Raw genomic sequence first — 22,255 nt, forward strand, 5'->3', positions numbered from 1 at the left:
ACTGCTCAGCATATGGCCAGCCATCCTACCCTTCCTGCTAACTTGATGTTTGAAAGCACCCTCTGTCAACCAAATGACAAGAAAATCTTATATAGTTTCACCCACTGATTTTATGAAGGCACTGATCTACCACCTCTAGAAAAAAAAAATCCCTAACATTTTTTGCCTTAGATTTTTGTTCATAGATTTATATTGCTTTTCCTATGGTGTGACATGTAGCAGTTTGTAAAAGTATAATTAGATGAGCATGCTTGCTGAAGTTTCAACTTTACCTATACTTACTTATTTGACTCATCTGGGTTTTAAACAAGATTTTGAAATAAGGCACTTAAATACTTTAAAGCCAATACTTAACATTTAGATTTGTTTAGACTGAATATAAATATTTATTTAGACACAGTTAAGCTTAAATCAAACGAGTATTCAGCTAAATTGATATAACCTTTCCATAACATTAAACCAACTTGGGAATTCAGACGAGCCTTTGAAAAGTAAAAGCATTAAAAGTGCACAAAGATTTTCAGAAAAGAATGAAAAAAGAACATGGTAAGTGTAAGCAACTTACTTTTTCACTCTCTGGAGAAACTGTCCTAACCTCTGGGACATCCCACAGCCCAGTACAATCACCCAGAAGACAGAGCTATAGGGAAATTGTCTACAGAGTTGAACGGGGATAAGAATTGCCTGTGTTGGGTGCATCTGTTACTTCCTTGAAATAATTGATCCCTGATGCTAAAGATAGTAACACTGGTGGGATTCAAATACTCCAGACATTTATGAAGTCCCTCTCACTTTCTGGCAAAGAATTTGAACTGTCCCTACTTGCACTGTACAGTGCCTTCAGCAGGAGAGGCTTAATATTAAAGGACTGTAAGTATTCAAACTGAGGAGGTTGAACTTCAAAGAGCAAAGGGAGGTCACTGTGCTCATCCTCACTAGTATGTACAGCATACTCACTGCCAAAGGAAGAGCTAGGAGAGGGGGACAGATCCCTACCTCCATACGCTCAAGAAAAAAAAAAACCTCAGCAAGCCAACAACACCACTGATTTCAGAGACCACTGCTCCATCTGAATACACCTGGAAAAAACAGATCAGTCTCCATTAGGTGGTTAAACAAACAGATGTTTGTTTAACCACCTCAGAAATAGCTGCTCAGCAAGACTGGTGTTTGCTTTTTTGACAAAGTTCCTGAACTTGTAATGTCTTTCTCATTTCCTTCCTGTCTGGGACCACTGACAAAGTAGTCAATCACACTTTGTGCTAGACAGTTGATTTCACTGTACCAGGCACCAGTAACACCGAGGTCTCAATCCAACATCTGCAGCCCTGGTCCTTTTTGCACAGCAAGCACAATTCACAGAGCTTGAGGAAATGCACCAGGTATCTTATGGATGACAAATGTAACATTTTATTAAGGTTTGTATTAGCCTCTAAGCAGAAGTGTGAGAGGAAAAAAAACTCTTATTGAAAGAGCCAACCACCTTTGTCTACATGAATCAATGGTTCTTTACCCCTCCATCACTGCATACATATGGGATGGCCATAAACCTGTTGTAGATGCATGTGGAGAGACTTCATTTCTAGTACAAATCAGGACTCTTTTATACATTGTGGAGTCCTATATCAATATTCATATAAAATTCCCACAGGGATCTAGGTAGCCTGACAAGGATCAGCCCTTTTATTAGTAATGCTTTATTTCAACTAACTGGAACTGCTATTTGATTTATGAAGTCCTTTGCAAGCTTCAGAGTGATTTGTACAAAATCCCTATGATCTGTGGTGAATGAATTGGGTGACATAATACCTATTGTCCTAGCATCACCAACCCTATCCAACACATCTTTTGACATATGACCTTGTCCAATTAAATAAACAGAGCAATTTAGATAGGCAGAAGGCAATTATTAGGGTTGGATGCTGGCCAGCTAACTGAAGCAGGAGTACCATTTGTTAAAAAAAGCTTTATGTCGTTTCACAAATTTAATGACTGGAAGCTTTCAAGAAGAGTTTTGGACTGTACTACATCCAGCTATGAAAGAACCAAATGTATGATGCTCCCTTCATACCACAGCAGGTGACATTTGTGAGGTCTTGTGCAAGACTGCTTCTTTCAAAAAGATGCCTGGAAATAAACAGCTTTCTAACCTGCTCCCTTCTATCCCTAATTGTCTACATCTTAGCTGGACCCTATTTATTTGAACAACAAATAGGTAAATAAGGAATCAGGACTGTGCTATTTTCACACTGGGGAATTGTCAAATACCATTTCTTATGGAAGGATTTCAGCTGTCTTTCACTATCCCTAAGTTGTTTGTCAGAGCTTCTAGTTTTTTAATGGAAGACAGAGTAAGAAGAAAGAGGACAGTGAATAATAGCATAATAACATAGAAATAAGTCACTTCTTAAGTGGGACATGACCATTACTAGCAAAATTATATTCCTGCATAGTAAAGCCTTGATGTCAGAGCCCAGTGAACAGCAGAGGGAAGGAAAGGGTCTTAGCTCTTCTGTGCAATGCTGGATACTTACAGACATTTCTTTTTGTGTACATTAACTAACCTTTTTTCTGCATAAACTCGAGATTTATCACAGGGCCATTTCCCACTGAGGTTTTCAAGCAGGCCTGTGCCAGTGCTTCCCTATCCCAGCCACCCAAAGGACTTCACTGCAAAAAAACCCTGACCTCTTCCAGAGAGAACAGGATGCAGCAAGAATGAATGAAATGTTTGTAAGGCCCTCATCCTATCTGAACACGCTTTCAAATCCCAGCCATCAGTTGGCCCTACACTGAGCTTTTTGTTCCTGGCATGTCTGAAAGGGTCTGAGTATTAGTTTAGCCTTCTCTGGTAAGTCATTCTTCAAAAGCCTTTTTAAGCCTGCCTAATTGCATTGAAACTTTTATACTAAACCTGCCAGTGCTAAAAATCTTTTCTAATGCTTTTTTATTTTGCAGAGGATGCCAGCTTTATGAAATCATTGAATGGTCTGAGTTGGAAGGGAGCTTCAAAGACCACCTAGTCCATCCCTCCTGCCATGGGTAGAGACATCATCCAATGGACCATGCTGCTCAAAGCCTCATTCAACATGATCTAGAACACTTCCAGAGATGGAGGATCCACAGCTCTTCTGGGCAACCTGTTCCAGTCTCACCACCCTCAGAAAAAAAATTATTTTTCATATACCCAATCCAAACCTACCTTCTTTCACTTTAAAATGGTTTCCCCTTATCCTGGCACTACAGACCATGATAAAATGTCTTTCTCTGTCTTTCTTATGACCACTCTTTATATACTGGAATGCTGCTATAAAGTGTCCCTGGAGCCTTCTCTCCTTTAGGCTGAACTTGATCGGCCCATCTTTCCAGTCCTCTGACCATTTCTGTGGCCCTCCTCTGGACCTGCTCTAATAAGTCCACATCTTTCTGTACTGGAGACCCCAGAGCTGGACACAGAACTCCAGGTAAGCTGCATTTGGAATGCTGTTTCCTCGTTTGCAATAACCTCCCTAACCCAGAGCACAGATGCTCCACCTGTCTTTCCCACCCCCGGCTATCCAAAAAAACTCTCACTGACCCTATGCTTTCACTGCCTCCAAGAGCAAGCTCCCTCTAATGACCTTTTTCCTTGTACACCGAGCACAAATATGTTAGGTTTTTCATTTTTGTACCCTATGCTGTGGGAAGAAAGAAGGAAAAGAAAAGCTGGAAGCTGTTGCAGCCCTAGCTTCAGCTCTGTGCTGAAGGGTGCTGGCCTTTGCTCTGTCCCTGGGCTAGGCACCTTCAGAAAACCACTGTTTTTATCTTGTGATAAGACCCAAGGGCCCAAGTGGGATCCAGAACACAGACAGACACAGTCCAAGGTCAATATGTAGGCAAACCCAGCTTGCTCATGACTGACTAGCAAATGTCCTTGTCCCTTTTGAAACACCCCTCAGCACAAGCCTTCCCCAAACACACACTCCGTTTACATGCCATTTAATAACACCCCAGTATAACAGCTTCTACAAGAAAGTATCCAGTTTTACTCCTGAAATGATTTTGGTAAAGTTCTTTTTCCTCCACTCAGCAATGATCTGGACTAATTAAAGAGAAGCTAGCTTCCTGTTAGAAGGAATGGCCCTCCCACCTCCATTGGCACACCTCGATGCTAATGGTATTTAAGCCATGCAGGCACCATTAAGATTTGAGATTCCATGCAATTAAACATTGATACAAGAGGAAAACTATCCTTTTAGCAGATTACTAACAGCACACTGGCTTCTGTTGCCCACATGGGATCTTGAAAATTGACTGCCTGCATGGAGCTCAATATTTTATACTACTGCAGAAATGGAGCAGAATTAGGAAACAATTATTGGTAAGTATGAAACTGTGGCACCATAAGAGCCCCATGTGTAAGACCAATCTAAGGAGAAAGAAATTTTTAAAACTACCAGCTTTCATTTTTCCTTTTTTTTCCCCCCTTGTTTGCACAGCTGGAAATGAATTCCCTGCTGTTTCATATTTCCTATACTGATTAAAAGTGTTGCCTACTGCATCATTCTCTTCAAGGCCTGGATTTTCTAGGTTAAAGCAACATTAGAAAGAACAGGGTTGAGGTACTGAAATAGGGCTGAATTGAAGAATTTTTATACAATATAAGCAGTAAAATGTATTTTTCTCAATAACACTTTATGCATGGCAGAAATTGCTTTTCCACATCAAAGTCAAGACACATTCAAATAATGAGTTAGTGCAAGAACCTCAAGGATAAGACATTTGCATTTTTAGGAACAAACAGGCTTGTAACAGGCAATACTGGGTATTAATCTTGGTTAGCACCTAAACATGGTTTTCTGGGAAAGGTTCTGCAGACCTTGTTGACCTCCTTTCTCTGCCCTGAGGAACTGACAGAATCACGAATTGCACATGTCTAGAGAGCTACACATATCAGCACAGCAAAGGAATCAGAAGCTTCTCTGAGCTAAACACCTCACTTTCTCATCTCTGAGAAACTCAAAAGTATCCATAGTCTCACCATTATTCTAAGAATTGTGTTTTAGACATGAAAGGAGCCCACTGATTTTTTACTAGCTTTTTCCCCTGCCTAATAGAGGTAAACAGTAAATAGCTGTGCCATTAACTTGTGCAAAAATGTATGCAATCTAATTTTAGTGAGAAGGGCAAAGGAAGATAAGTACACCGGGTTCAATTAATGCTGATGCTAGAAGTTGTAGTAGGAAGTCAGCATTTCTTAAAACTTTGTTCATACTGAGATTCTGTGAGCTCCCAGTTGTTTTATCCTGTTTATGCTAAATATTCTGGCAGAGTGGTGACCCACATAACCTCCACATTTTCCTCTTAGAGTTACAGTTAAAGACAGGATGCAGGTACAAGTTTTTTTTACCTACAGCATCCTTGTAAACTGCATTTGGTGTTCAGGGGTTGCTTATAACCACATCATCCCCAGTAAGTACTTTTTTTAAACATTAAGTTTAAAAAAGTCTTATCTTGATGAAATCTTGGGAATGTGACTCTTCCAAAATGCACAAATATGTTTTTCAGTCCTGTTTTTAAATATTGCATTTAAATAGACAAACAGGAAATTAAAACAACCCTTGAACTATTTCTTTAGTCAGTTTTCAAAACTGCTGGACTCTGTCATCATTTACAGGAATGTTTCTACACCTCTTGATCTGCTAAAGCTCTACTCTCTATAAATGGATTAAAATGTATGGCATCACTAAAAATATAACTTTTTCTTTCAGAGTTCATTTAATTAATTTCCCTTAGAAAGAAATTGGCCAATTTAATGTTAACAGTTACATGTTGAAAAAAGCCATTCTTAGCCCTACAAAAGAAAAAATTAGCACTCCTTAGGTGCATTTAGTGCCATTCTTGTAACTTCTGACTATGTATACTGTTAGTTTTGTCTTTTGTTTCCCTCCAAGTTCCCCAAAAATCTGGATTTCACAGAATATGATTTACTTTGACCTTGTCAGCACTCAACAGCTTTTCTCTTTTTTTCAAGCTCAAGCCTGTCTGGGGAGCACAGACTAAACATTATTAGACTTATCTCCAGCAGAAACAAAATCCAGATTTCAAGTGCTTGAATACAGCAGTGGAGATCTCTGCACTTGGATGCCAGGGCCACCTATACTCAAATAGAAACACATGCCCTTGGCTGGTGGGAGCAGAGCACAGGAGCATGTGGGTGATGCTGTGGTGTTTGCACTGTAGCTTTGTAGGGGCAACATTTGGTTTAGGAATTGGGAAATTTCAATTCAGGCTGTTAAAAGCATCTGCATCACCCTCTGATGCTTTGCTACCAGATGCCTTAGCCTGAAGTGGAGCTCTTCCATTCAGAGCTGTAAAAGAAACACTTCTACATTTATAGGAACAGATTGAAGGAAACCTGACTTCTAGGACACTGAGTTGTGTGGGTGATCTGGGCTCCTGGTGCAGGACTACCTTGTGCACCTCAGTTTAACACGGGTACTGACCTCTATGCATCCACAAATGGGACTGGAAAACCCCTAGAAATGAGGGCTTTAAATACATTTTTCTCCTAAACATTCCTTGCCAATTGGTTTGGGTATCCCTGCTCTGCATGCTGCTTGTTCATGAATTTTTGTTCTCATGGGCTTAGCGCTCCCCATGCAGTAACTTGAAGTGTAGTACCATGCAGGTGCTGGGATGCAGTACACTTACTTCAGTAATACATAACATAACTCCAATGTCACACTTACACTGTCAGAATACAACCTACAGCCTCTAATTCTTGTCTTGGAAGGCAATACACTTTTATCCAGTTATTTCCTACTGCTAGAGAGAAGCCATTCTCTCCTAGCCACTGCCATGAAACATTCATCTATAAAATAATTCTTCCTTGAATGTTTTTTTTTTTTCCTTACCTTTCATTTTGGAAACAGCAGGGACATAAGCTCTCTCCTCTTTCAAACTCTGCATTATAATCTTTATTACATGTTTATCAAAACAACCATCTTTTATTAAGATAAGAACTTTGCCTTTCCAATGGGTCCCACATTAGTCCTGACTGAAAATGTGGAGAGCTAAGACCTAAGAGCCTAATATGAGAATTAAGTGGAATAAAAAAAGAAGGCTTTACAATCTGCTAAGGGAAATCTCAGCAGTAGGCTATGAAAATGCTGGATATTAGTGCTGTGCATCAGCAAACAATATCCAGAGTTCCTCAATTTACATAGGAGACATTTTTAATAGGCACTGTACAAGCAGTTCTCAGACACTGACTCCTTCCCTCTTACTCCTGAGTAAGTCTGCAAGTCCACAGATCAGCAGAGCTCTCACAGGGATACAGCAGCAAATCCTGGCGCCTGCAGTGTGCATTTTTCAGAGTGTTGCCATGGTGATCTCCAGTACGCTTATCCCCTGAGAGCTCTACTCAAAATTCAGAGGGAACCAAAGCAGGACAAAGAAATGACACCCAAGCAAAAGCAACAGGGATATTATGTGTAATTAGCACATGAACATCCTTTCATAGGGAAGATTTCAGAAAAAGAGTTATTCTTAGAACTGAGCGGTCTTTAGAAAAGAAGTGCAGTTTTCATAGTCCCAATTCTAAACCAATAACCATGGAATAAACCCAGGAATTTCTATCCCTGTCTCTGTGGATGGATCACTATTTGGCACAGGGTAAATCCTCAACCTCGGTACTGCAAAAATCCGGATCCTTACAGTCAGGACAGAGGAAAAGGGATAATTAAGCAGATAAAATGAGACAGATTACTTTAATAATGAAGTACTGTAGACCAGCAACAGATCACTACATAACCAGAATGCAACATTAACTTTTTAGAACATTGTATTTCCCTATTTTATGAAAAGAGTTAACACAACTATTCCTAAGTATTGGACTAATTTATTTTTCTGCCAATTACTTTGCATCATCTGTTGGTCCTTACTGCAGTTCTACTCTCTTACTGCACTTTCAACAAAAGGGAGCTACATTTGTGCAAACATGAAAGCAACACTCATGTCAAGTAATGTATGATCTCGATATATCGCTGAGAAACCTGTTGGGTGGTCTTTCACTCCTACCTTACCAAAGTCCTATGTTATAGGGACCATACACATAAAAATGAACCATCAGGAGACAACAAAATTTAAAATCTGGGCCATGTCAGATATGTCACATTCCAGAAAAATTTCAAATGAGAATCAATGTTTTGCCATTAAGGCAACATGTTTCAGTCAGAGCTTATTATCAGATTTCACCAGACCCTTTTGTGCCTAAATGAGCTTGGAGATCAGTTAATCCCACATAGTTTGATGCTCAGCCAGTTGTGTATGGCAGATTCTTTCCACAAAATTATATATTATTTTTGTTCTTATGTGGCTTTCTTACTCCTGTTACAATGGACTTTGTTTGTCCTCTCCACATCATCATCTATTAGATCACAGAATACTTAATCACATTATGAAAAGCTGCCTCCTCCTGAATAAGCATGGAGTTTTTCAGTCAGATCTGCTTTAGTTTCCACAAAACCTTTCTGGGTTGGCACAGCACTAATCACTTCAGAGCTTTACTCCATCCCCTCTCACAAAATCTGGTGTGCAGTCTGTTGCTTATGACTGTGGGCAGCACTTGACCTGCTGCCTTTGTACTAATGCCTGATGCTCATCACTGTGGAAGTTGACCTGGTCACAGGATATTCATGGAGGTTTGGTTTCTTCAGCATATTCAGGTTCTCACAATCCCACTGATAATGGACATAGAAAGGGTTGTGCAGTGTAAATTGCAAGTATCCATTTGTATGATGCACAAATGTTTATTCAATATACGTTTCTCTCCTCCATTAGAGCACTTGGGTCCCTAATTTTTCTTTGCTATCCACTCACTGAGTGAATTCTGGGTTTTCCCAGGCTGTAAAATCCCTGTTTTTCAAATAACTACAGGTACAACAACTGTTGACTGAAGGAAGGGCTGAGGGAAAGACCCAGCTACAATCTTTGATATTTATCATTTTATCTTTAGCTCCTCTTCCAAAGGGTGGTGACACTTGCCTTGAGCAGCTTCACTGTATTTTAAGCTTTCTTGATCCCTTTTAACAGTGGATCAAGCATTTTTTCTGGCATACATTGGTATTTCTGCTCAATTGCAGGGAAAGAACTTGAACTTTAACAAGATCCCTATAAAATCACTGATTGCAGTAGACATAACACTATGGCTCTTACCTTGATCCCTTCAGGGAAGAGGTTTTATTTACCATGAATAAAGATGAAGACTGACAAGCAGACTTCAAATTAAAGCAAAAGCTAGAAAATCTTGGATTACTTGTGGAACCAGCATTTAACAGCTTAAGATACTCTTTAATATAGGTATTATATGGCGTATTTTACCCCTGAATGAAAGCAAACTTGTCATGAACAAAATCATCAAGACCACTCACTGACAGACAAGAATTTAAATAAAATTTGCTCTTATGAGATCAATTTGTACCAATTTCCATCTCTTAGATGCTTATGCCTTTTCCAGGGCTGGTGAATGGAATCCCAACCACTCCAGAAAACATAGTTGCATGCTGTAATGTGCATACGCTTAGGGAATTTACTTAAAATGCTCACTTTACTTACTGTAACAGCATGAACTCCACCACCCACTATTTGTATGACAATATTTTACAAGGATACTGCAAATCTTGAAAGCATGGGGACAAATTAAGCATACAGGAGCTGTCAAATATTTACTTTGCCCAAGAATGTTAGATTTATTAGATTAACGCCAAAGATGATAAATGCAGTTCAACTCCAGTAAAGGAGTTGGCAGAGCAAGACAAGAAGCATCACTGCAGAGATGCTTGCTTCAAAGTCATGTGTTGCAAAACATTGGATGTGTCTCCTCCTTCCCTCCCCACCTGCCTTTCCTCTCCCCTGCTAGTTGGCAACTGGGCCACAAGGCAGTTCTGTCAGCTGCTTAACCGATGCATAAGGAAGATCATACCATGTCAAACAGCTCATTTGGGAAACCTTCTTTTTTCTCTACTCTCCCACAAGGTCAGTTTCAATTTGTCTAGTGAATATGGAAGTAAGCAGCTTGCCCCTCTCTCCACAGGTTGTTTTGCCATTAATTCCAAAGAAAAATCTTGGGTGAATGTTATACTTTGCTTAACATCTGAGCAGAACAGTTGATATGTAGCTCATAACTAGATCTGAGCAGAAAATCTCTGCTTTGAGCTGGTAGTGGCATGCAAAAGGTGGTGAGAAGACACTCATGGAGCTGTTCTAACAGGAATAACCCATTTTCAACCTCTGGCCAGCTTAGTTTTCAGCTCTTGCTTAGGCTTGAGTTTTGGCTGCAGCCATAGTCATAGCACTGATGGAAGTATCAGGGTGGACTGGTAGCTAAGAGAGTGGGTGTGCGTATCAACACATCCTGACATAATTGAAGTAGAAACCTTCAGTAGGTTTACTGCAACTGAAGAAGAAAACTCTCCCTGTCACACTGTCAAAGACAACAGACAGACTTGCTGGGAAAAAAAAATGTCATCTCTGTTCCTTCTTCTTTTATGAGAATAAACACCTGCTTTTTTATAAGATTACTATTTTCAGGGTACCTCATTTATTTACAATAAAAATGTTAACACATTCAATTTTGCTCAGGTTGTGCAAAATACATATATTTGGAACATTTTCCTTTATATATATATTTTTTTGTTTCTGTTCCCCATCTACATAATTTACTTGTTCTTTTCCTTCTGGTCCTATATACACTTCAAAGACATATTTTCAAAGAACAATTTCTCTCAGCATAGCTTGTCCCCAAGCTGTAGAAGTTTTGCTCACATATACCTCCCTCAGGAAAGATAACTTCTTTGCATAATGCTCTTTTAGGCAAAATCTATAATCATGCAAACAGGTAGAACATTCCCATGTGGGGCAGCTCAAGCAGGAAGCATCCACATCCGGCAAAGCAGAGTCAGGGTAGCACCACAAATATTTACACCCCAGATAAAATCTATATCCTGCAGATTGGACACTATAAACAAGTGCTATCCAATACATCTTTCAAAGCAATCAGCTAAAGAATTCCCATATGGATGGGTGACCTGCTTCGTGCAAGGGTATGGAAAGCCTGGCAAATGTAATGAATCAGCTCAATTGACATTTCTTTCCTAGAACCATCCCAGCCTTAGAACAGGATCTTGCCTTTGCAGCCAAGAAGAGCTTTCTACAGTCATTCAGTTTCTGGATATTAGTGATGATCCACTGGCAACCAATACCACTGCTGAACCGGGACTGAACTTTCCCAGAGTCTTCTGTAAAGAATAATATACCTTATGTTTTCTAAAGATGTGCAGGAGGGCTTCAGGAATCTGCTCACCACCCCTGATACCAACTGTGCTCTGTGTTTCCGTGCTTCTGCTCATTACAATGGAAATGCTATTGTGACCCTTTTCTCTTCTCTGAGTACCCTGAAGAGACAAATGGCCAGTAGACTATGACTTTTGGGTGTCAACTGATGGAGAGGATGCCAAGGCCAAAGTTGCGGCCTGACAACTTCAAGGTTGAAAAACAAAATAAAACAAACAAATATAAAAACAAAACACCGTCCCACCCCCAGCACTAAAAACCACACCTCTTAAAAACCATGGCAGGTCCATTCATTGTCTGGAAATTTCCAGATCCATTTTTAAGGAAACACTATCTGTGTACAAACAAGAGTTGCAATGTTTCGCAAAGTGGTAAGTTCCCAGCAGCTGTAATTGGATATGATTCAGTTAACCAGTAACAAATTTAAGTCATGCAATTTTAAGGAAAACCAGCAAAGATAAACAAGACTTTTGTTTACCAAGTCATTAGCTTACTGACTGACAATGAGAAATTTGCTACCTAAATGTAGATATTTTTGCATCTTGGCATTATTTCATGAGATTGTCATGTCAGCTTGATCAAACTGGGTGCTGCAGTAACAGTACACCAGAATATTGCCTAGCTGTCTAAAGGAATGGTTATTTTTAAATACAATGTCAGTTTCACTACATTAAGTGAATCAAGGTTGAGGCTTGCCTTGAATTTAGCCCTAAAAAAAATTATTAGGCGAGCAAGTTGTCTCGGTATTTAATTTTTACATTTATCCTTGTTAAATCCCTTAATTAAATATAATATTAAATTCAACATTAATTAAAGATTATTATGAAGGTTCAAGTAATATGTTTAAATGCTTTAAAGGAGGCAGAAAAACAAAACAAGAACACAAGTTAGGCTTATAAATAGATTTCATATAAATTAAAAATTTAGCATTAAAAAAGTAACATCCTGAATGCACGGGGCATTTTTTCATGTTTGCTAGCACAAAAGTAACAGAAAAGGTTAAAAGCAGTGGAGATGGTATATTCTACAGAAAACATTACATTAACCAAATCATTTTCATTTAGCAAAGTGACCAGTTTACCTAAGACAACTGCTTAAACAACATCATTGCTATGACAAAGCGGCAGGATGCACTGCAGGAATGGAGCAGAAGTCCCATACTATGAAGAGACCTAACACACCTGCAGCCAGGCTTCCCTGGCACCAAACCCAGGGGATCAGCAGCATGAAGATTTCAAACACACTTTTGCAGAAGCCTGGTCTATAGGCCATGTGGAAGAGTGCAAAGCCCTGTGCAGGGAGCTGGGAGCAGCGGGGCTGCTGCTGCTGCAGTGGGCGAGGCAGAAGGCAGCTAAGGTGAAAGAGTGGCACTATCCTGCCTGCCCCAAGGAGTTCTCCTCAAAGCCCTCCTTCCTAGGTTCAGAGTGAGTCTCAAAAATTAATTAGGCATGAAGTGAATGGGGTCTCCTAAAAACTGTTTGTTTATTAGTAATTGTGCAATTCCTACAGGCACAACATTCAGAGCCTTCCCCTGTATAGACAGGCAAATGGCAGCAAGATCAACAGCAAGAAGAGCAGCAGGACAATGCCCTTCTCTGTCCCTGTTCACACCAGTATTGTTCACACTGGTAGAGTTCACTCACCTGCAATTAAGAAGTGAGGTGAGGAAGCTGATTTCACCTACTCAAATTCAACAGTCCCATAAAAAGGCTTACTTTGTCCAGGAATCAAAGGTTTATGGAGACAAAGCCAATGTAGCATCTGAGAATGACACTAAAAATTATACTCAAGCTGCACAATCGATGCTAAATCAATGCTGAAAACTGATTTGCAACGGTTCCCTCTAAGTCTGCAATGCATTTGCTTTTCTAAGCAGGGACAATTCTCAATTTTTGTTGCCAGACACAACAAGAAACTTGATGCCAATATTCTCACTTCTTTGAGAGTATAAAATAATATCCCAAATGGGCAAGTCAACCTGCTTATTCTGTAAGATACCATGGGCTGACACATTGATTTGAGATAGTTATGTTCCCTCCCATTTCCATCACACGCTAGGAGAAGGAAGAAACCTGTTACAGTGTGGGTGACAACCACGCAGTTGTATTCACCAACCTTTACAGTAAGAAAAGGACAACAGTTGAGGTTGGTAACTTTGACAGAAATTTGTCAATGAATCTCCTCTTTGCATCCCCCCAAAACTTCAGGTTCAGCTTTAATATGACAAAGAATTGATGTGAAGCCCTATTTTACTGCACCCAATTTTTCTACTTGGTTTTGCTAGACTTTGGTAAACTGCTTTTTGCCTTCTCTTGATCTCTCCAGGATGCAGCAGCCCTTGCCAAAAATAATTTTCCTTCACAATTCCCTTGCAGAGGTTTGCACTGTTTTAATGCTGTAGCATCCCATATCCTTTTAATCCCTGCCTACACATTTTAACATTTCAAACACATGATTATTTATAAGCAAAATGCCACCAGGGGTTTGGCGAGGTAAAGTGGTTTAGTGGGGACTGAAACTGGGGAAGGGGGAGAGGGGAGGGTGAGTCATCATTTGGTGTTTTTAATCCTTCACTCCTCCTCTATTGGGCTTTGTCATTAGCAGTAGCATTTACTCACTTTGAGCAGGGCCAAGAGAGCAAACAAGTTCTCTGAATCTGAAAGCCAAACAATTCCAACTCCTAATTCAGCCATGCACGCCTGCTCTAGGCTGTTCAATCCCTTGAGACCCTTTTTGTAGCCTAGCCTTTTCCCTCCTTTAAGTGCCAACTCATCGACAGCCTTTGGCTAGGTTTTGTGCATTCCCACCTGCTCCTGCAAGAAGGAGAACAGACTGGGATGGAATGACGCCATCCTTAAGTTTTGTGTTGTATTCAGGGCTGGGCATTGCCACACCAAATGGAGCAAACAGGTTACAAAAACTGTTTGCACAGACAAAGCAAGGCACTTGACAATCACCACCACTCCAACTAAAACACCATTTGGAAACAAGTTGCACTGCACACTGAAGGGGAGACAGCACTTGTTCAAAATCTCCTCTCCCTTTCAGTAGTTGCTCAATAGAGCAGCAAAAAATTTGTCCTCCAGCCCAATTATACCACTCTGCTGATGCTGTAACAAAAGGAGAAAGAGCCATGACAAAAATAACAAGATAACCTGCATCTCTAATGGAAGCAACAGCAGGAGGTAGAAGAATTAATTTCTGTCACACACCATTTTTCTTTCCACTTCAAGCACCCTGTCCCTCTCTAAAAACTCCTTCTATACACGTCTCCTGCAAAAAAGAAAAAACATCTTTGAAGAATGATCTTCCCAAGACTACCTATATCTCATATTTTTTTCGGTTCCACTGAGAAAGAACTCTGCCTTATGGTATGAGATCTGGGCAGTGCAGGGACCTGCGCCCAACCTGGGAATTGACAACATGTAGGTTCCAGCTCTGGGCTTTTTAGGGCTGCTTAAGTTTTGAAAAAGTCTTTTAAGGGTGGATGCCTCAGGTTCAGCTGCTATACATACCCATGTTTCTGCACCAAAATACTTGCACTCAGTTTCAAAAGAGTGAGTACTTGGGAGTTCTAAGCATAATTTAGGACAACTAAGAATATGAAGAGCCTTTGAGAATTAGACTACTTATTTCAGTAAATTAACTAGGTAGCAACTGTGAAAATGCTGATGTTAGACAGTATTTAGCTTCCTGGGCTACAAATGGATATAATTTTTACTTACCTGACAGGTGTGTCATGAGAATTAGCTAATATTGACACTTTGATCTTTAAAATGCTCTGCCAAGTATTAATTAAGGAAGGAACAGTTTGCATTTAAAATACCAAGTATTTTGAAGTTGAGTTTGTCTCCATCCCTCTCCTAAAATGGAAAAGAATCTACTGTTTGTTTTTCTACATATTCCCCAGAAGATAATTTCAGAGAAACATGAGAAAGAAGACTGACATGCGGGTGTGTGTTTCAAGGAGGAAGAATGAATACCTCTAAATAAATAGCTGTCTTTTGTTGCAAGAATCTTCTCTCCTGTGGGTCTTCTAGCCAAACCTGCAGACTTAGTCAGGTGTTACTGGATTAAGGAGAAAGGTCACTCATACCCTCCAATAAATCACATTTTTATAACTAACCTACAATGGTTTTTTACAAGACAAGTCTCAAAGTGAAGTATGAGAAGTATATAACATGTTTCACATATTCAAGTCTGCAACTGCTGGTAAAGTGTGGCCTCATTTCTCTATAGAGGGAAAGGTGCCAACATATGGGCAAAACTCTATTACAGTTTATCTACAGCTAGTGATATGAAATATGTAGAAAGCTGTGCAATGCTTTTGTTAGATGGGTCACCCTGTAGGCTTCTGCTAGAGAAAAATGGAGAGCCAAGGCTTGCCTGTGGAGCCAGCTCTCTCTTAGTGACTCCATGCTTGATAAGGGCAGAATGAGGGCAGGACTTTGACTGTGGGCACTCTCATTGCAAAGATCTAGCAGCAAAGGCATGACATTTGGCCTTTACATGACCCAGTGAATATAAACTCAGATTAGAGGGAAAGAAAAGATTGTATTTGATGGCATGTGAGAAAATAACAACATAAATAAGTGTGCTCTACACACCCTAGAGAGATCATTATGCAGGACTTTCCTGTGGTTGTTACTGCTGGTGGTTACAGCCTGACCTGGTGTCACAGGATACTCATGCTGGTAGTGCAGAGATGTAATTTCTCCTGGAGCTGAAGTATTCTCCTTAAAGTTAGCCAGGCAACATAGGGAAGACCGAGATGAAGGGAAAGAAAAAAAGACAGGATGTAGGTACTGGGAGATGCCAGAAATCACATGCATGAAGACAGATGCAACCCATGTGTAGTGCCCTTGCATGCTATTTAGGGCTTCGGTGTGACAGGGAAAAAAATCTGTGTGAACATTTTGCAATGTCACGTTCTTGCCCATGGCTCAAAGCATGCAGAAAATATGGAACAATTTTTACCCATTTTGGTGACTTAAGTCTTATGGATCTAAAGATGTGTCTTAGAGGTGATTCTGGGGACTTAAGTCTGATTGATTGTCTTGTATAGAATTGAAGTTCTTTATGTGACTCCTTCATGATAATCTCTATAATGGGAGACTTCTTCCCCTGTTTCCCTGCCTCATTTCATGCACAGCATAGACATTACTTAATGAACTAGTAACTCCTAAATATTTATTTTTCTCCTTATTATCAAGTGTGACTCTATGCTTTATTTACTTTATCCAAATGTTGCTGAGACTTATTTATAGTATTCACAATATAGGAGCCAAGCTCTTTGAAACAATAATTAATTTTACAATAGCCAGCTGGATCCTCAAACTAAGACGGACATTTTTGAGATGGACATTGGTTTTGAGAAAATATTTTATACTTCTAGAAGTCTAAAAAGCATCTCTGTAGACCTTCCAGGAAGAACCTGCCTACCAGCTGGCAGAGCTTAGTGACAGCACATGACATGATGGGGTCCTCACCCTTCACAAGGGTGTTTGAATCAGGCTACTTACGATGCCAGTGCAGACATTTTACATAAGGAATACTGCTGAGAACAGTGAAAAAACACTCAGTGCTACATTAAGAACTAGTTCCTGGGATCGCAGATTACAAAATGTGCAGCGAGAACCTAATTTTGGTATCTAATCAGGGCTGAGTGTTCTTCCCCTCATCCTGTGCACTCTCTTGCCTGTGCTCTACTTGATGGTGCCTGCTCCTGATTCCCTAAGGTACACACTCCCTGTCCTACTCCTTGCAGACACTGCCTCAAGATTATTTTGATGTATCATCAGCATAATTGGCTACACAATTGGCTTTTCATCATCTCCACCAGTCCGTTTTGTGTTTTTCCTAGCCCTTCCTTATTTTTGAGTGGAACAAAACCCTCACTCTCTCCATTTCTTTTCACCTCTTTGTGAGGTAAAGAAACACAGCAAGCCAACATTTCATTGGGTTTATCCAGCATTCCAACTTGGTCTTTCATCTATTTGAAAGGTCAGTCCAAAATTTCATTGGATGAGAATGAGGAAGAGCAAGTTTATTCCACCTTCTGGCTTTATGGGTAACCAAAACTAAAATTCTACCAGTTATTCTGCCAAACCATTACAATGATGTATTTAAGCTCAAGTTTCAAATTTAATTTTCAATTTTGACTAAACCAAAAATTTTAATAAATATTTCTAGACGTGCTACACATCAAAATGGATGATTATAAGAGCATGTGCAGGATTTCACAGATTCAGGGCTCTACCTCCAGTGTGTGAATGGCTGCAGATAAAGCCACTGCTCATCTTGGTTCCCATGAGGTCCCCTGATCCCTTCCTTCAGCTCTGCTGTCTTTGTATAGAAGAATATCCCCATAGCCACTTCTGAGATACAAAACTAAAAGTGCATATGAAAAGGTGTTTTCTCCTCTCCACAAAAACTTGTTGATTTGGTATTACTGCAAAAAACCCAGCCAATTAATTTTTGAAAATGACTGATGTTTAGAAGGATAAGTCTCTAATTTTAATGTCAGATACCTGAAAGAGCCAGATCAAAAAGAAGGTTTACATTTAGGAGCTCAGATTACATTTGCACAAAATCAAAATATCAGAAAAATAACATATACTAGAGATGATATTTATTTTTACATGAAGGACAAAAATGTTAGCATCCATCTTTGCAGCAGGATGTGTTTAGTCCTCTGCCAGTTTCAGGATCAGCTAATAATCACATTGCCAATATTATACTCCTCAGCTTCCTGAAATACAGCTCTACTTCATGTCTTTTAGTTGTTTCCATACATACATGAAATGACATTTTAACTGGGCAGATATCTTTTATAGCTCAACTGACACTCAAATCATGCTCTCCTGCTAAACAGGCCCTTGAAAACCACAAAGAAGAAAGCAACAATATTCTGCTTATTGCACAAAAAATAGTAACTAAAGATAACCCTTCCTGAGTTTCCCAGAAGTAACAGTTTGAGATTGAGTGGTGAGAAAAATGTGAGAGCAACTGACAAAAAACTTCTACATGTACAAACTTGTCACACACATGGGATAGTTCAGGAAGTGTCACTGGCCTGAACAGGGTCATTTGAAATGTATTTTTAGGATCTTGAGGCAACTAAAGTTTTCTCAGTAAATTACTTCAAACTGCATTGTTTTGCTCAATACACATTGGAAGGTTTTAAAGGACTTGATTTTATACTTTATAAGCCTACATACATTTCAAACTGGGCCAGATACTAGCAATGGAAAGAATCAAGACACTGCCTAATCTGTAAATCTTCAATTTAGGTACAATGTTATCAAATCTAACAATCTTCATTTCAAGCAATCTTATATCAGTAGACAACTCTACATAAACCAGACAGCACTTTGCAGTGCTATATGCAGCTCCTGCAGTTTTTAGTACTGCTGGTCAGCCAGTAATTATTGAAGACAAGTTAGTAAAACCTGAAAGGTTAGAATTACAACTGTCCCAGCTTGTTAGACATTTAAGACATAATCACTGTCCTCTTTAACATCTAAGTCATTAATTCTATACTTTATTTAGCATTTGGAAAGGCTTAGTTGCCTGCTTCCAAGCTCATCAGTCAGGCGCTGGGAAAAGGAAGGTGAGATCGTGGGAAAAATGTAATATGAAAAAACCACTGGAATGAATCTGTGGTAGCTAGAAGTTCATGACTGTTGCTGCCCTGCACATCAGAACCACTCAAGGTCTCCTGGGGAGTGACTTGCAGAGACACAGCTTTGCCTCATACACAAATATATACATACAAATACACATGTGCAGGCACACAGTTAGGGGGTTCACATTATTATGAAATACAGCTAAGGAAGGAAATTACTTTAAGAAAAATAATGGCGCATTCACCAGCAAAGTAACAGTTTGAAGAGGTTCTAGAAAATGAACCAAAGCTCTTATTGTTAGAGAACTATTGACTCCAGGTTTGAAAAAGTGACCTCAAGTGAGCAATGATGCACTTAGCGTGGAACTTGCAGCTGCTGTATTTCACTCCAAATTGAATTACCAATCCACAGTGCAATCTTTTTCTACTATAATCTCACATCTTTGGGGCAAGTATACCAAAAATTACTATATATGGGGTGCATTATTCCAAGTTAGACTAAATTCCTCTGGAAATGGAAAATATGTCTGCATTACTGAATTTAAGAATCCCTGTGGGTATTTATATGGGAGTAGTGTTTTTTTTTATCTTTTTAAGGGATCTTAGTGACAACTTCATGTCATTTTCTCTGCAAATAGTTCTTAAGCATGCAAGTGACTAATAGCACATGTCCCCATTAAAAGCATTTAGGTATATATTAGCCTATAGACCCACATAATAGATATTCTATACCACACACACACATATGCACAGTGATCAGATCCTGCATTCTCACCATAATAAAAGTGGCTGCCAATTTAGCATGATTTATGATATCACCAAAGTCAATGGTTTGCAAAGATAAATAATTGACACATGCTCTGAAATACTTACATTCACTTTTCCACTAAGTCTTCTTCACTATAATCAAGTTATTTCCCAGGACAGTTCAATCTTCTTACTAAATAAAAGAAGGTAACAATTAAAAATATATTCACATGCATTAAGCTATGTTCAATCACATTAAATTTATGAACTTTAAAATATGATTTAGGATCATCTACAGTGTAATATAAACTTGTAATTTGTTTATATACAGTCAGTTTTATTACACTTTAAACACAACTTTATCACACTATAACTTTCCATCCTGAAGCTAAATGGGGCAATGTTTTCTATTTCAATAGCTGCTAGAATAGTAAATCAGATGGACAGTTGCTCACAGATGTACAACCAATTACTGAAGAACTGAGAGTAAACTGATGTATTACCCAAAAGAATGCCTAGCATCACAGATGGGTTGTTGTATGACTTGGTACTCCTCTAGCCAGAGCTTGAACATGCTCTGACCAGTGGCAGTGCTTGGCACCTCCCCTGACCAAACATTTAAGAATGGAAGAGAAGCAATGTCTGTCCTTTTAGGGAAGGATAGAATACCACCAAATATTTTTTTAACATCACTGTATATGCCAAAAGTGGTAAAAAGAGTTCATGTAAATTGTTCAACATAAATATGAAGATGACAACTGTCCTCAAAAAAATATCCCAGGCAATAGACACAGTGAGTGTTGTATGCCTCAACCTGTTCCTTACACAGAGTTATTTCTCAGTTGCTTTTAGGAAAGCAAGCAATGCACAATCAAACAGTTTGCAGCACAAGCCAACACACGTACTAAAAGACCTCCACATGGCAGTTCCCAAGTAAGAGAGTCCGAACACATGGCAAAGTCCACTGCCTTTTCCTAAAGCCATCTCATCTCAACTGAACATGACTTTTAGACTCATGTAACACTGGCTTTCAGGGAAGTAAGACACAAATATCAGCAGGACTTTATTTTCCCTTCATGCTTCTTGAGGCTGCCCAGTCCTAAACCAAACTTATTTTGCTAATGTTCCATGGGATTTAATTTCCTGTGTTCATACCCTGTATGCAGTTGCTTTGGGAAGATGGTCTTTCAGACTGTGTACATTCATTTCTTTGCAGGGAAAAGCTGTATGAGGGAACAACCCTCACTGGGTAGAGGATGAACACATATGCTCACCAAAATTGTGAGATGAGGCATATGGGAGAAGAGCTGGGTGAGATATTTAGACCACAGCTGCATGACATAGCCTAACTGGAGAATGTAGGATTGGACTGAGGAAGGTCGTAGGAGGGAAGTGTAAGTAAAGCAGCCAAGCCAAGAGACAAACAGACAAAAAATTAGACTGCAGGGCCAAGGTAAAGGGCAGATTTCTTTCTATGTCTTACCAAGAACAGGAAAAACAGATCTGGTGCAACTTAAACATATAAAGGAAAAGAAAATTCAGAGTTAAAAGGAAGTTAAAAGGAAGTACCAAGGAATGCAAACCATTATCATCCTGTTGACAGCCAAGAAGGAAGGAGGTGGAGGTAGTCAGCAAGGAAACAAGACTTGATCCTGCTGAGAAGTTTGCTTTATATATCCATGTTTTCTCTTTCCTTACGAGCATTTTTGCAAGCACTGCTGAACAGTAATTTAGGCACGTCTTGCACAGTTGGTTCCCCTTCCAGCCTTGCAGATGCCAGAATTGAGGTGCGTGGAAATTAGTATTTGGCTGAGCCTCGAAAAGTAATCAAATGCTGTCAACCCTAACTGTTATGTCCAGCCAGCTATACCCCCAATAATAAAGGTATTATTAAAGGTATATCCTTTGCTAAAAATATCAGAAATGTATTTATTGAGAGAACTGGTTCAGCCATAACTCAGGACCTGGCACAGAGTCATCTGACTACTTATGTGGGAGTTCTCACATGGATACACCAGGCATTTCAGTCTGTAGTTCAGCTGTGCCAGAGAATGATGCTACTAAATTGTATTCAATTTTCTGTGTTATAAAATTGGATGCCTTTTCCGTAAGAGGCTTGGGACACAAGCCAGAAATCTTGCTCACTGTCTCCCTATGTATTCAGACTGAGTCATCAGATTTTCCAGGTTTCTCCAGTCAAATGGCACACTGCTTTGGATGGACACAGGTGGTACCATCTGCCACAAGGCTTCTTTGGTTTGTTTGGTTTTGTTTCTTCCTTCTACCTCCTGCTCCTAGCACAGCAGCTCTTTTTCAGTATCTTACACTGGATCTGGTTTTTCGTGGTATGGGTTTGGCCCGCAGGCCAGTCAAAATGTACTGCTTGAACTAAAGGTACTTCAATACATAATTGTTAGCACAGGTCCTCTAACAGCTGGAGGCACTTGCAAAGTGACCTGAAGCAAAAAGTACTTCGACAACTTAGACAAATTGCTCTTTAAAGGTGACAGAAACCATGAGCACAACAGAGCAAGTTGGTAGAGGAAT

General features: G+C 39.6%; 1 protein-coding gene across 2 annotated transcripts in view; it reads right to left on the reverse strand.

Moving 5' to 3' along the window:
* The window catches only part of PLXNB2 (plexin B2), a 251,059-nt gene that overhangs the window by 94,793 nt on the left and 134,011 nt on the right, over window positions 1-22,255 (reverse strand). For both annotated transcript variants that reach the window (XM_041405443.1, XM_041405444.1), the window contains exon 4: window positions 19,835-19,901. In XM_041405443.1, the coding sequence (XP_041261377.1) occupies window positions 19,835-19,836 (2 nt within the window). In that variant the 5' untranslated portion in view covers window positions 19,837-19,901. The remainder of the gene's footprint in view (window positions 1-19,834; window positions 19,902-22,255) is intronic.

The sequence above is a fragment of the Onychostruthus taczanowskii genome, unplaced genomic scaffold (genome assembly GCF_017590055.1).
Source record: "Onychostruthus taczanowskii isolate IOZ18803 unplaced genomic scaffold, ASM1759005v1 scaffold23, whole genome shotgun sequence".
Taxonomy (NCBI): domain Eukaryota; kingdom Metazoa; phylum Chordata; class Aves; order Passeriformes; family Passeridae; genus Onychostruthus; species Onychostruthus taczanowskii.